General features: G+C 39.6%; 2 protein-coding genes across 2 annotated transcripts; both read left to right on the top strand.

Moving 5' to 3' along the window:
- The first annotated feature begins 193 nt into the window (after positions 1-193).
- Positions 194-8,305, top strand: LOC139294608 (interferon-induced, double-stranded RNA-activated protein kinase-like). Its single transcript, XM_070916531.1, has 16 exons — positions 194-380; positions 1,406-1,532; positions 1,655-1,809; positions 1,896-2,019; positions 2,544-2,602; positions 2,688-2,778; positions 2,958-2,989; positions 3,071-3,107; positions 3,204-3,289; positions 3,393-3,515; positions 3,648-3,779; positions 3,865-4,072; positions 4,728-4,874; positions 5,172-5,273; positions 5,633-5,695; positions 6,031-8,305. The coding sequence occupies exons 1-16, from the start codon at positions 274-276 to the stop codon at positions 6,163-6,165; spliced, it is 1,728 nt and encodes a 575-aa protein (XP_070772632.1). The 5' UTR covers positions 194-273; the 3' UTR covers positions 6,166-8,305.
- Positions 8,306-9,372: 1,067 nt separating this feature from the next.
- On the top strand, positions 9,373-14,214 carry LOC139294609 (interferon-induced, double-stranded RNA-activated protein kinase-like). Its single transcript, XM_070916532.1, has 12 exons — positions 9,373-9,482; positions 10,182-10,314; positions 10,458-10,570; positions 10,657-10,765; positions 11,514-11,590; positions 11,711-11,830; positions 11,950-12,078; positions 12,158-12,377; positions 12,463-12,609; positions 13,048-13,149; positions 13,320-13,382; positions 13,933-14,214. The coding sequence occupies exons 1-12, from the start codon at positions 9,373-9,375 to the stop codon at positions 14,068-14,070; spliced, it is 1,461 nt and encodes a 486-aa protein (XP_070772633.1). The 3' UTR covers positions 14,071-14,214.
- Positions 14,215-14,856: the final 642 nt, after the last annotated feature.

A 14,856-nucleotide genomic window follows, 5' to 3' on the forward strand; every position in this document is an offset into this window, starting at 1 on the left:
GTTGGAAACATTTGGGATAATGTAAGTACACAACTCAGCAACATCTATAACAGGTCTAGTAGTTTTTAAACATTTTAATGCGTTAAAAAGTTACATGTTCACTTTTGATATTTCAGGGAGGTGCCATTGTTGTGTGACGTTTACAGAGAAAACGAAACTGACTGTGGATCAGGATGAACGAAGACATGAAGCAGAGATGAAAACGGAAAAGATGTCATGTTCTCTTATGTTTATTTAATTTGAGTTGACATTCCGACTCTTGAGTATTTTATAATGGAACCGGTAAACTGCGTAGCTAAACTCAACGAGTATGCACAGAGAACACGCTCGGTGCTGACATATGAGGACGTCGGATCTGTTGGCCCTGACCACATTAAAACGTGAGTTGAATCAGTTTCCTGGTGGGATTCACGAACTGCAAAGTCACGCGGGAATGTAGGATTTGAAGAGATCTGGGACGCTAATAGGTTAGACCCTTATTGAATGGGAGGCTAGTATTTTCACATGGTTTTTGTTTGTCGATTTCAAAATAGGTTATTCTATATGTTGCTTTCGGCTATTCAGCGTCCCCAGGTATGTTTACCCTACAGCACTGTCTCAGTGATTTGTTTCCACCAATCAACTCACTTTGTCAGCTGTCACCACGTTTAAACCACACATGCACTTGCATGTGCAGCATTAAGTTAACATTGTATACCTTCAACATTGAGTTGATATACTATTTATTGTTTTCTGCACATATTGAAAACAAGTAAACACACATGGAAAAAACATTTATATAATAGTAATACACATATCACAGTATTGTTCACATATAATAAAATAAATGACTTTATGCTAGACATTGTTTCCTGATGGGGGCCTAAGGGGATCCAACACCATGTCAAGTTAATAACTTCACTTTTAGGGATGTTAATCAAGTGTGCGGATTCATGTCCTTGTAATGCAAACCCCATCACACCACAGCATTTTGTTTCTGGTATACATTCTATGTAATGTGTTCATGCAGTAAGGTCAATGAGCTGAGGTGTAAGCCCATGAAGGGTATTGGATTTCCTGATTATAAGTTTACTGTGTAATTCACCCACTTTGTTTTTGGTACTGGCTGAAGCAGTCTTGGTGTTAATTGAACACCATATAAATAGTCTGTTGGGGGGGGGGGTTGCTACAGGGGGAGGAGAGAGAGTGTGAGAAGAGGCTGTGCTGCCATTCACATGCTGTTAGTTTGAGTTGCAATGAGCTCATTTTCTTTGTATTTTTTTTTAGTTGCATGTAACATGAAGAGCACTTTAAATAAATATGCACCTTTGGGAACTCTTCATGACTGCTCAGTCTACCTACCTACCACCTTCCTTGCCATTTGACCCAAACTATCTTACAACAATGTTTTATAATTTCTTCTCAGATTTACCATAAGAGTGATACTGAATAGTAAGGCATATCCTGATGGTGTGGGGAAGAACAAGAAGGAAGCCAAACAGAATGCAGCTAAAAATGCCCTGAAATGCTTGGAGGAGAAACCAGTTGACTCTGTAAGATTATTATACTATTATTATATTGTTTATTGACTTACTGCATTTTTTATATACTAAAGTAGAGACGACCAATTCACAGCACACGTCTCCTCAACATATATTTGTTGTTTTCTTGACAGACAGAAAATGCAGCAGAAGCTCCTACTGCACCAGTTCATCAGCCAACTATCAGTGACTTCAACTATATCGGTTGGCTGAATGAATATGGTCATAAGAACAGGGTGGCTATAAGGGCTGTGGTGTCATCAAGACCGGGACCAAATTATATTACTCAGTAAGTTTCCACAATACATACTAATTCATTCGTAGTTGTTTAGTTACCATTTAAAAAAGCATCAAATGATGTTTGTGTGATATTAGATGCTGTAGCTTTGTGGTTGGTGATAAGGAGTATCCAGCTGCCACCGGGAAAACAAAGAAAGAAGCTAAGGAGGAAGCAGCCAAGCTTGTATATCATGAGATATATACTACAGAGACTACAGAGGTCAGTAGAAATACACACTAGTTTCTTCTGGCTTAATTAAAGTAGTAGAAAAGTGCAGAGTGAAGGAAGGAGTTGAACTGTAATATTTTCATGAATGTTTGAGTAGATTTTGTTACACAGTCTGCACTCCAATCAGTGAATCATAATAAAATCCACACATATAACCATATTATTTAATCCATTAATTCTAAAGTTAGGACAGAGATGAGCATTACAGTCACTACCCACACTGTCCCTTTCAAATGTAATTTTGCGTACCATATGTACCATGGTTGTGTGTGCAAAAACACTCACAATGGGTGATTGATCATAGTGACATTTAGTGTGTATTCACCTTGTTTTTGCTTCTTTTGAACATCTGTGGTTTAACATCATTAAATATGAAAATGGTTCCCCTTAAGTAAAGTACCACATTAATGTTGTGCTAATATTATTACACTAACGTTGCAGCCCATGCCAGAGATCATCAATTGCTACAAAACATGGTACTATGTAACAGCCAAACTCTTCCTTTGTGCTTTCAGTTGTCAGCTGTGTCTGATGGTGCTGCACCAGCCAGGCTGTCCACACCACCAAACACACCGTAAGGCACTGACTGAGGAGCGCAATAGATGGTAAAGTTTGATGTTGAGAATATTCTACTAATGTGTCTCATTGTGTCCTCTAAGGGAGTCCCGTGACTTAGAATCCGAAAGCGTGCCCACAACTACAAGTGACTCAGTTGTTTTCACCAATTCAACGAATCCTCCCAAGGACCAGGTCTGTTATTTCCTATGTAAACCTCTAGTACTGTCATGGTTCACCGGTTTGTACCATCTTAGGTGGCACAGATTCAATGGTCCTACGTTGTTCTTCACATTTCAGTGAACAAATTGATATATGATAGACCTGTATGCATTAATATGATTGGCTATATTTTCCTTCTTCCCATTACACAGATTCGAAGTCCTGATGTGAGGCCCAAAATAAGGTAAGTCATCTTTTGAAACCCACTGTAAAGCTACAGTATATCATATTTCACTTGATTTTATCATATTTCTTGTCTTGTTAGACTTGCAGCAAATTTCCTAAATGCCCAGAGCAAAGAGGTAAAGTAAGAAGTTATTATTCATGCTAGTTTGTCTTGTTGTGTTTTTGTTTAACATTTTAATCTCTATATGATGACTTTTATTTTATTCATTAAGGATATGATGGCCAATTTCAATGGCAAGAATACAGCAAATACTCAGAGTGGAAAAACAACAAGCAAGTCAGTAATCTCAATTATTTTGTGTTTTATGTATTAATATTCTATCAGAAAGACATTTTTATGTTTATAAAAATTCATATATGTATAGTCGCCTTTTTGCCTCAACAATACTTGTTAATCTCAGCAGGTTTACATTAGAATTTGACTCCATAGTGTTCCTCGGCAAAGGAGGCTTTGGTCGTGTTTTCAAGGCAAAAGAAAAACTGCTGGGGAAGTATTGTGCCATAAAGATCGTCCGCTGCAAAGAGTGAGTCAAGTTTGTTTAATTTGGTTTCCTTTTTTTAAATGAGCGCTGTATAGTAGTTTTTTTAAGAAAAAAATGTTATTTGTTCATGAAGTTTCATTAACTGAGCTGTGTTCTTGTTCTCCTCTGGATCAGAAAATCTCTACGAGAGGTGAAAATATTGTCAGACCTCCATCACGTCAATATCCTTCGATACTACACATGTTGGTTGGAGGATTCAGGATACCAAGGGGACATTTCAACTGACAGTTCTTACAGCTCTTCTCAGTAAGTCACATGCAATTAACTTAAGTCTTAACTTTTTATTTCAAGTTAGAGTTATTAAATCATTTCTCTCTTCTTACTTTTCTAGGTCTTCTATCGATGATTCATTGACAAAGTACCTCTATATTCAGATGGAGTTATGTGACACCAAAACACTGAGAGGGTGGATAGACGAGAAGAACGCTCAGTCTCTGCAAGACTCCAAGAGAAGAGAAGAAAGTCTACACCTTGCTCAACAAATAATTAGTGGAGTCGAATATATTCACTCCAAGGGGCTCATCCACAGGGACCTTAAGGTGAGATCAGACTCTACAGTGTGTGGCTGAGACAAAGCTAAATGTTTGTAACTTCAGGTGTACAAGCACTTGATATGTGCTCTGGTTTACCCTGACGAGGCCCTGCCAGCACCCTGAGACAGATCCTTGCTCTTACCACCCAATCAGGCGATAGTATTCCCAGCCAGCAGTTCTTCAATGAAAAGTTTGCCTGAAAAACTCGTCAGTCATCCTTCTCATCATACTGGTCACACTGCTAGTGGGACGGTAAGCCGTCACTGTCTCCCTCCCCGTCACTGTCTCCCTCCCATTCACAGGACTGGTGGATAGAGCAAGCAGACTCAGTGTATGCTGGTGTATGTTGCCACCGTTAGTGCTCCTCCCGGGGGAGCACTGGGCTCAATTGTCAAGATGTCCTCTCCACCTCAGCGAGAGGACACCAGAGGGTGATAAAGATGTCGCTGTGTCTGTACGTGGTCGACTGAGGAAGGAAGCCAAAAGGCAGGCTGGCCACAGCCTTATAGGACATGCTGCCACCTGATTGGGCAGTGAGTGCCAGGATTTTGTCTCACGGTGGTGAGGCAGTGCAAACCAGTAGTGAAGCCTGTGAGAGAAATGTCTATGAATTATTTCTAGACTTATTATGTTAAAGTAATAATTGCTTTTCAATGGTTAGCCTGCCAACATCATGTTTGGACTGGATGGAAAAGTGAAGATTGGGGACTTTGGTCTGGTCACTGCTGAGAATGATGATGATGATGCTGAGAACCTGATGGAGAGAACCGTGTACAAAGGAACCCGGTCTTACATGGCTCCTGAACAAGTGAGATGGTCTATACTGACATTAACTATTAATTCTTGTGTATTATTGTGTAACAAATAAGCTGGGCTTAATTAGGTAGACTACCTATAATGCGTCCGGATTTCCTGAAGCTCATTCTCTGTCTTTACTGTTGGGAGTGAGAGCTGTAAGATCAGAAAGTTTACATCAAATGTGTTACAACAGAACATTATTTTAAAATGTATTTGCATATTGAAGCAGTAAAAACTGAGCTGAAAGCTGAAGCTTCATTGACCTCATGGTGCCTTTTGTCAATACTGTGATTTTATTCTATCACAGAAGAGGGAGAGGAACTATGACCGAAGAGTGGACATATTTGCTCTGGGGTTGATATACTTGGAACTCCTTTGGAAAGTCTCTACTGGCCATGAAACAGTGGATGTGAGTCTTTCATTAACAGAACGTAACATTGTGTGTTATTATTAAAGTTTGACAAATGACTTGCCACGACAATGTTACCACATTATATAGGTCTAAGTCTATTATATACAAATAAGAAACCAGCAAGTATACAAGTTGATTTCTTTTCAGTATAGTGTGTTGCAAAAGCAATGTACTGTAGATAAAAGATAAGCTGGAACTTTATTCTTCATCTTTTAATCTGTCTTGTTCCATTTCTCTTGTATTTATTTTTGTATATTTCTTTAATTTAGCATTCATCAGAGCAAAATTTGAATTATTGGTAAATTTCGGGCTAACTAACATGTTCTTTCATCCTTTTATCACTACATGAATTCCAGGTTTTGAAAGATGCCAGACTTCAGAAGTTTCCCAAAGGGTTTTCACTGACTTTTCCTCAAGAGGTAGATCACCATATTCTTATTATCCAACTGCTTTACTAGCCACATGAAACAGTATTTCCAACAGGGTGCCTGCCTCAGCCTCAAAGGATGAGGAGTAAAAACAGGACTGCTGCTGTCTGTATGTGAATGTAATATCAAGCAGCACAGATAACAGTGTTTTGAGAAGACTGAGAAATCTCAGTTTCCAAAGATTTACAGTGGTCAGTGTCCTGAGCAAAGTGCTTATGTTGGAAATACTGTGGAGTGGAGCTTCAGCAATATTGTAGTATGACAGCATTCATTATTGTTAGTACAGAGATCTCAGTCGCAGTTATTTTATTTTGTTTTTTTTGCAGAACCAAATCATAAAGGCAATGCTGTGTGAGAAGCCCGAAGGCCGACCTGAAGCAAGTAAACTGAAGGCGGAGCTGGAAAAGTGGGCTCAGACAGCCAACACACAAAATTTGCATCACAGGAATCAAACTGTGTGATTATCACATCACATGAGACAGATATCCATACGCTCTTGTGATTTAATTAAATTGTTGTGGTTATATAGCCGATACCCCCTACAGGCAAGGACATGTTATCTAGAGGCGGCTGACTGATGCCCTATGACCTTGGTACATACGCAGCTAAACATGGAGTTAGAGCCTGCTTAAGAAACCTAAGTTGAATGGCTTCAGACCAGTGTCCTGTGAAGGTACAGAGACGGGGCCGGATAAACAACCAAGTGTATGTGCTGCAGTTTTTAGGTGGATCTGGTTGTACCTCACATAGTCTGAGGGAGACTTGAGACTGGGTTCAAGAGCCTTGCCTGGTTTAATGAGGCTGCATCGAGCCTCTTCTATCCCCATACCATCACTTCAGCAACAACTCAAATTCAACCCAAGACAAATCAATTCCATTTGTCCCATAGCATCAAATAGTTAAAATGACAATGTTCCATTGAGCATCAAGTATCAAACTTAAAATTGTTCAATTTAACATTGAGCAACTCTGCATCACTTTAGCAATTTAGCTTCAAATAATGACCCTTACAATGCCTACAATGCCTATTTTAAGGAGTTTCTTACCTTAGTAGTGAGGCTGTCGTAGGCGGCTTTCAGAGAAGAGACCAACACCAGGAACTATAATTCAATTGCAGAGTGTCCAATCTGTTTTTATTTAAGGCATAACAAATCTTACGATATAGGCGATCAAGTCCTCTATGCAAAAAGAATAAAGCTTTTAGTAATGCTCTGTCAACTAGCTTAAACAATTCTCTACCTTTACCTCGACCAAGAACAGTTGGAATTCACCTCCTCTTCTGCTATTTGTGTGTTACTGTTTTGCAAGGGCACTGTTGCTGCATCCTGGGTTTAGTGCTGCCCAAGACGTTTAAATAAATACAAACAAGCCAGAGCGTTTTTTCCCCCGTGTACCAGAATGATAATGGTTTCAGCCAGACCTTTCTCTGGTGCTGGCACAGTGTGGAGATAGAGATAGATACATAAGGCTCAACCCATCTACGTCAAATGTGAAGCGCGTCATTAGATAGATAAAGTTACTTACAAGCCGTTATTTAGCTCGCTTTAACTATTTTGGATCATTTATGAAGCACATGGGTCAAAAGACTTTGATGTCAGTTGCACCCGGAGACCTCTCCATCCACATATGGAGGGTAACATCACAGAATGTCAGCGAGAGGGGCATATTGCAACCTTTAGCATGAAAGTCGCACAGGTGTTGAGTGGGGGTTGACAGCTCAGCAGTTTGCACTTCAGCAAGAAGTGAGAATCAACTGTGGAGTTCTTTTTTAATTCTTCCTTTTTCATTGTTTGAATATTGTCCTTTTTGTCTTCTATGTATTTCATGTAGCTGGATCTCTCAACAAAATGATATACTTTGATATACTGTTAGTAGGAAAATGGTTATCATACTGCACTTATATAGCACTTGTTTAGATCAAAGCACTTCACAAGGCCTCACATTCACACACTCACACCCCTTTGTCACTGGATGGCAGTTTGGGTGTTCTGTATTTTGCTCAAGGACACTACAACATGCAGACAGGAGATCAACTCATGAACCCTGTGAATGATGAACAACCTAAAAGGGAGATCTAATATTATGGGTTTCATAATCATGGAATGAATTCAAATTTTATCATGATTTTAAATATTTACACCTGTCTTATTTTCTTATTTGTTAGGATCCCCATTAGTCCACTGTCCACTGCTGTCTAGCTTTTGTTCTAAATAATCACGTGCCGGGTTATGTCTGAGTCCACAGTTGATATTTTATTCTATGTTGGATAAGGTTAAATGTATTTTAAGTGGTGTCACATTACAGCCATTGTTTTATACTGAACATGTTAAGTTTGAAAATAGAATAACGGTTATCCATCAAAATGGTCCTTTTTACTTTGTATGTAGACAACCTAGCAGACCGCTCTACATGTGGCGTGCAGCTTCAGTTAGTACAAAGGTTATTTTAGAGTCCCTGCTACAGGTGTTCAACACCAAGCTACGTTCATCATGCTAAGCATAAAGCAGTGTAAGAGTCAGTGTAACTCAAAAGCCAATAAGTATTATAAGCCGGTACTGTACAATTTCCCCCTGGCGATCAATAAAGTATTTCTGATTCTGATTTCTGATTCTGATTCTGTAATAGTCATTTTTATTATTTGGGGTGGTTGTTTTTTTTTTTTATAACAGTTGTGAATCCAAGCTGACTACAGCTGCTGTCCTCTACAAACTTTCCAGAGCCTTCTGGAGCCCACAAGTAGTGAGCATTTGATACTGAAGATATCCTTTTTGGCACATACCTTTAATCCTAAACAGGAACAATTTGCAAAAGTCAGCAGGGCATCACCGGACAACTTATCAGCGTGTGTCAGGCTAATTACATGTTACAAAAAGGATACCTGATCTGGGAAAATCTAGAAAGCAGAAACTTCCCTAATGGTTCTCACTCAATTTTACCCCAAGAGATACATGAACCTTCTTTTCATTTTACTTTTGACATAAATCGGATGGTAACAAAGGTAAACATGGTTCTCTGAATGAAGAGGTTTATGAATATTGTATCACTGCAAGCAGGTTGTAGCTTCAAGATACAGAGTTGATACACATTCTTTTCTAAATTGAACAAAACTTAATTATTAACTTAAAATAATTTAGGGGACAACATGAGTTCAGAAGGTTTATAATAAATTGGATTGGCTGGTTAGTGGATGCTCACTGATGGTTTATAACTGCTTAGCCTGATGGTTTCTTTTACAGAAGCTATTGGTAGATCAGTAGGATGTGATGAACAAATATAATTTTTGCCCAGACCTTAAAATAATGAGTTGGATCAATGTCCAACTTAAGTGTTCACCAAGTCTTCAAATTAAGTTTATTTAGAGCAACATTAACTCGTTGTTCTTTCAGTAAAGTTGGTAAAGAAAAGCAAAACTCATCCGGCTCTGGGTGGGTTGTTAATACACGTGCTGAGGAGTTAATTCCAGGAGGTTGCTCCATGATTGCAGATTTGTACTTGAGAGATTCAACCAAGTCAGAGTCACCAGCGACACTCCACACCAGCAGATGGCGGTAATGCGCCATCTCGTTGTTCGGAGGCAATTGAGCGATGAACTTTGACCGGACTTTGGCGAATATGAGCGAAATTTGAACTGTGGCCCCTGCAGTACACTCAGGGTTGTATTGTTCGCGATGGGAAAGAAGAAAAACCACGCGGCTGAACTAAAGGCGTACGCACGGAGGGCAAACTTGGTGCTGAAGTATGAGCACGCTGTCTCTGAGGGGCCCGGCCATATTAAAAGGTGAGTGGCTGTTTGCAACAACTCAACAGTCCCACACTCTCCCCGTAGACAGCTCTAGCGAGGTGGCTGCACGGTTTCAAGTTAACCAGACACTTTCCAAAGTGCATGGGCGTAGTCCTTCCTTTATGTGAAGGACATGCACTCTCCAAAGTCCTTTATGTGAAGACTTTCTTTGTCTCTTTCAAACCCGGAACATATAATTCTCGCCCTTGCGTGCATGTCCATGTTTGTCTTCGGGTGAAGGGGCTCACTGCCCCCTGTTGGCCAGAGACAGCCATGACAGTGTGGCCGTCAGCACGCACATGTGACTCTACTGTCGCTGGTAAACAATGGCAGGTGGTAGTGTAATAACGACTGTATGTAATAATAAACTTAATTCTCCAAAAGTCTCTGAAAGTCCAAATAATGTTGTGGGATTACTCCTTACATACAGTACATATATATCTTACCACAGTGTACTGTACAGCTTGATAAGCAACATACATTCGTGTAACTTAAGTAATAACCCAAAAATATAACGTCTGCAGTAACTAAGGTTATATATCAATAGCTGGTACTTGGGCACATATTTGACCCTCTGAACATCACATGTTGAATATCTCCATACACATGTGTATACATGTGTACACACACAGACACACACACACACACACACACACATATACATATATATACCTATAACTGTAGGTTTTCCTACAGATTCTGCAAGAGGGCTGTGATCAATGGTGAAGTCTTTCCCATTGGTGTGGGGAGTAACGAAAAGGAAGCCAAGCAGAATGCAGCTAAAAGTGCCCTGAGAGGTATAAGCGAGAAGGAGAATCAGAGACCAGTGGTAAGATTCTTCTTTGTGAAATGGTACATGTTGGATTGTGTAATCCAATTTGAAAGGCCATATACAGAGTGTTGTTTGGTTCGTTTGTCCTGACAAATGGCAGTAGTTGCTCAAGTGTGTATTTGTTTTTGGGGGTTTTTCAGACAGAAAATGCTGCAAAAAATCCTACGGCACCAGTTCATCAGACAATTGTCACTAAACTCAACGATTTAAGGGTGGTGGAGTCAACAAGACTGGTACCAAATAATCCTACACAGTAAGTTTCCACACTGCATCCATATACTTTATTTAGTTGTTTAGTCTCTATTTTACAAGCATTAAGTAAAGTTTGTGTGATATTAGATGCTGTAGCTTCGTGGTTGGTGATAAGGAGTATCCAGCTGCCACCGGGAAAACAAAGAAAGAAGCTAAGGAGGAAGCAGCCAAGATATGTAGCAGTAAAACTACAGAGGTCAGTAGGAATACACACTGGTGTTTCTTGGCGTAACTGATGATTTATAAAATTGCAGAAATTGTAGGCCCTGAGGTGCTTGTCATTAAGGGTGGAAATAGGATTATGATGTTGTTGTGGATTTTTTGAATAAAAAATGTGACTCTGAATGTGATGGGTTCAAATTTGAGTCAAGACTGACATTCTCCTTAAAAGGCATAGTACTGTATTTTGAGTTAAACATGGAGCTATTAGTAAATGGTGTCTGTCCCAGGATTTGATGGCTGATTTGGTGTTTCAGACAATTCTTCTCTTTATAAGAGCATGCAGTTTTATGTGGTCCTGGCCAGTTATTGGTAGAAAAAAAATCAGTGGAGGAGTTTTGCATTACTACAGTATGGGACTGATTGTTTAGAACAAAAAAGAGATTTTTGGTCATTTTTTATTGATAAATGAACAATTTGATACGTCTCTGAAAATGTTAACCTATATTACTTCAAATTACGAAGGAACAAAATCCTGTTGTGAAGCCCAAAAGACGGTAAGTCACCGTGAGACTAAAGCTACAGTACATAATATTTCACAAAAAATGCACATTATTGCTGCTAATCATTTTTCATGTCTTGTTAGTAATGCAGCAAATTTCCAAAGCGCCTGTCAAAGCAGCAGTAAGGTACAAGTAGCCTGTTGGGGAGTTGAATCATATGAATGAGTTGGTAGTTTTTTGTACAATGTAAGCTCTATATCCTGATCTATTTTGTTTTTCAAGGATGCAATGACTCCTGGAAAACTGAATACAGGAAACAGTGCCAGTGAGATGACATCGACCCAGCAAGAAATCTCGAGGTATGGAAAGTTAAAACATTAATCTGCAATATTAGCATGTATTTTCCGCTGTGTTTAGTTTGTGTGTTTGTCTGCTCTAACAATTGATATACAATGAAGGCATTTGTTTTGTTTCAACAGGTTTACATCAGAATTTGACTCCATAGTGTGCCTCGGCAAAGGAGCCTTTGGTCATGTGTTCAAGGCAAAAGAAAAACTGACGGAGAAGAATTATGCCATAAAGATTGTCCGCTGTAAAGAGTAGGTCAAATATTCAGTGATGCTTCATGTCTTTATGCTTTTCATAGTATGATATATTAATTACAGATGTAGTGCTAAATAAGTTTAAGTTTGAGCTATTTTCTTCTCCTCTGGATCAGAAAAGCTCTACGAGAGGTGAAAGCATTATCAGACCTCCATCACAGCAATATTCTTCGATACTACACATGTTGGGTGGAGGATTCAGGATACCAATGGGACAGTGTAGCTGACAGTTGCAGCACTTCACAGTAAGCCACATCCCCATGTTAAAGTCCTTACTTACTGGAGGGACATCATTTCTTCATTTGTCTTTTCTTACTTTTCTAGGTCTTCTATCGATAATTCATCGATAAAGTACCTCTATATTCAGATGGAGTTGTGTGACACCAAAACACTTAGAGTGTGGATAGACGAGAAGAATACTCAGAATGTGAAGAAATCTCTGCGAAACTCCAAGAGAAGAGAAGAAAGTCTAACTATTGCTCAGCAAATAGTCAGTGGGGTCGAATACATTCACTCCAAGATGCTCATCCACAGAGACCTGAAGGTGAGACGAAGTGAAGAAAATCATCATTTATTACATCACATCAGTCGTGAAGCTAAGTGTTTGCTTATATCTTTCCTGTGGTTAGCCTGCCAACATCATGTTTGGACTGGATGAAAAAGTGAAGATTGGAGACTTTGGTCTGGTCACTGCTGCTGATGATGATGACAATGATGAGAACCTGATGGAGAGAACAGTGTACAAAGGAACCCCATCTTACATGGCTCCTGAGCAAGTGAGATGGTCTATGCTGACATTAACTTTAGATTCTGTATTATTGAATATTGGTTGTCAGAGGGAGACATTAGAGGTTCCCTGTGGAGATTTTAACCACTAGTGGGATTTCATTCGCGGTGCTGACAGCATTGAAATTGTGATGGTACACCTTGTGTGAGTGTGTTGCCATGCTTCATTGCTACTTCAAAGAAACAAGAAGAACCTATTTTGTAACGCATGTTATGTCAGTTGTGCCCATTTTTAGGTCAGATTTAATGTAATATAATGTGTCTACAAACAACAACATCTTCAGACATCAGATTGGCTTCATTAACTATTGGATTATTTGCATACTGTGACAAGAGAATAACTTATTATGTTGAATAAATAGTGATTAAGTAGAGACAATGACTTACCTCACGCCTTTTGTTAATATTGTGTTCTTGTCTTACAACAGAAGAGCCAGAAGACTTATGACCAAAGAGTTGATATATTTGCTTTGGGGTTGATTTACTTCGAACTTCTTTGGAAAGTTTCCAGTGTTCATGAAAGGGGAGAGGTGAGTTGTTCCGTCACAATCCAAAATTGTGCTTAGTGTGTCATTATCATTGTTAAGCTGCTATGTTAATTTTTTTTGTAAAGGTACCAGACATTGTTATCAGATACCTTATCAAGTGTGTCAAGCTAGTTACAGGTTCTTTCTCCCTTTTATCTCTGCATGACTTCCAGGTTTGGGGCGATGTCAGAGGACAGAAATTTCCCAAAGGGTTTTCAGACAATTTTCCCCAAGAGGTACATCACTTTGTACATTCTGTCAATGTACTTGCAATATGGATCAGTCAGTCAATGTTTACATTTAGTTTACTGTAGTAACCAGGTTACTGAGAGAAACTGGGCGACACAGGTAGAACACTATAGTTACCTGGTTACTGTAAATCCAGGTGTACACAGTCAAATGTTCAACGGTGGACACAGACTTAAAGTGGCAATGATGGGAAAACAAATTATTTGGACTTCTAAAGGCTACTTAGTGTGTAGGACTTTGGATGGAGTTATTTTAAATGCAAAGACGAATCGCTGCGCGTAATCATCTCTCCTCTCATCCAGACACTCCACTCATGCACATGCTTACTTGTAAATAAATACATAATAAATAAATTACCCAAATACATGGCAGAGAAATCGGCGTTCTCTAGGAAAATTCTACCTGGGAAACCAGGTTTCTCTAATCCCCTACCCCACTTATGGAAATCAAATGCTGCCGAGTGCAGTAATAATGACGTTTGGTAGAATTTCTTAATGCAATATAGATCCCAGTAGCTGTTCTTTTTTTATGTTGCAGTTATTCATAATAAGGCCAATGCTGTGTGTGAAACCAGGAGACCGACCCGAAGCAGGAAAGCTCAAGACAGACTTGGAAGAGTTCACTCAGAGACTCAAAACTCAAGAAATTGTACGACGCGGCAGCAGGACTGTGTGATTATCAAAAGAAGAAATGAAAATCATCAAAAATCATTGCAATCTGTTTTATATCATACATGAAGATAAAGATCTGTCTGTTTTAATAACTGGAAACGATCTCCAGTGTATGTTAGATACTGTGCAATACTGCATGCAACTTTTGGACAAGTGAAACAATTCAATCATCATTAACAAAATAAACTTTTTGAAGAAATGATCATTCAAAACGGATGTGTATATTGGTTCAGTTTGGGAAGATGTAAAACAACAGTTTGCACACTGTATACTGTGTTGTCCTTTGTGGTGTGACCTGTGGGGGGAGCTGTGGCTCTGTGTAGCTCAGGATGTTCAGAGTGTGGCTGCAGACTCCAGGCCTCCTCAGCCTGTGGGTGAGAAAGGTTTATTCACAGTGAGAGGGCCGAAAACCAGAGGGAGCTGTGTGACATTTAATCATGCCTCCGGCGCATGCTTGATGATTAGCATCTCTGTGGAAAACAACAGTAACAAGTGCCAAATGCAGGGTCCCACACAATCACCTGGCCGCGGTGCACACAGCCACAAAAGCCCCGGTAATCAGCACAAATCAGCTTCTGTGGCTCAGTGTGTTAACTCAACGATCGCCACACTGCAAAGCGCCCTTAGATTTGCTTAGTGCCCGAGGATAGAGGCCATACTGTAGGTGGATGGACTGTCTTCATGTACATTGAATACCTTTCCGGCCTTTTAGTCATGGCCCTACCTCACAGACTCACTGTAAAAATCTGGTGGTTACAGAAGCTAAAAGGAGGCTAAAAGCTGCTGAAAG

Source organism: Enoplosus armatus, chromosome 12 (genome assembly GCF_043641665.1).
Source record: "Enoplosus armatus isolate fEnoArm2 chromosome 12, fEnoArm2.hap1, whole genome shotgun sequence".
NCBI classification, from domain to species: Eukaryota; Metazoa; Chordata; class Actinopteri; order Centrarchiformes; family Enoplosidae; genus Enoplosus; species Enoplosus armatus.

Coding starts and splice junctions, on each gene's coding strand:
- LOC139294608 (XM_070916531.1), top strand. CDS start 274: ATGGAACCGGTAAACTGCGTAGCTAAACTCAACGAGTATGCACAGAGA. Junction 2,779..2,957: donor CGAATCCTCCCAAGGACCAG/GTCTGTTATTTC, acceptor CCCATTACACAG/ATTCGAAGTCCTGATGTGAG. Junction 3,108..3,203: donor TAAATGCCCAGAGCAAAGAG/GTAAAGTAAGAA, acceptor TTATTCATTAAG/GATATGATGGCCAATTTCAA.
- LOC139294609 (XM_070916532.1), top strand. CDS start 9,373: ATGGGAAAGAAGAAAAACCACGCGGCTGAACTAAAGGCGTACGCACGG. Junction 10,766..11,513: donor GTAGCAGTAAAACTACAGAG/GTCAGTAGGAAT, acceptor TTGTTTTTCAAG/GATGCAATGACTCCTGGAAA. Junction 12,378..12,462: donor TCATCCACAGAGACCTGAAG/GTGAGACGAAGT, acceptor TCCTGTGGTTAG/CCTGCCAACATCATGTTTGG.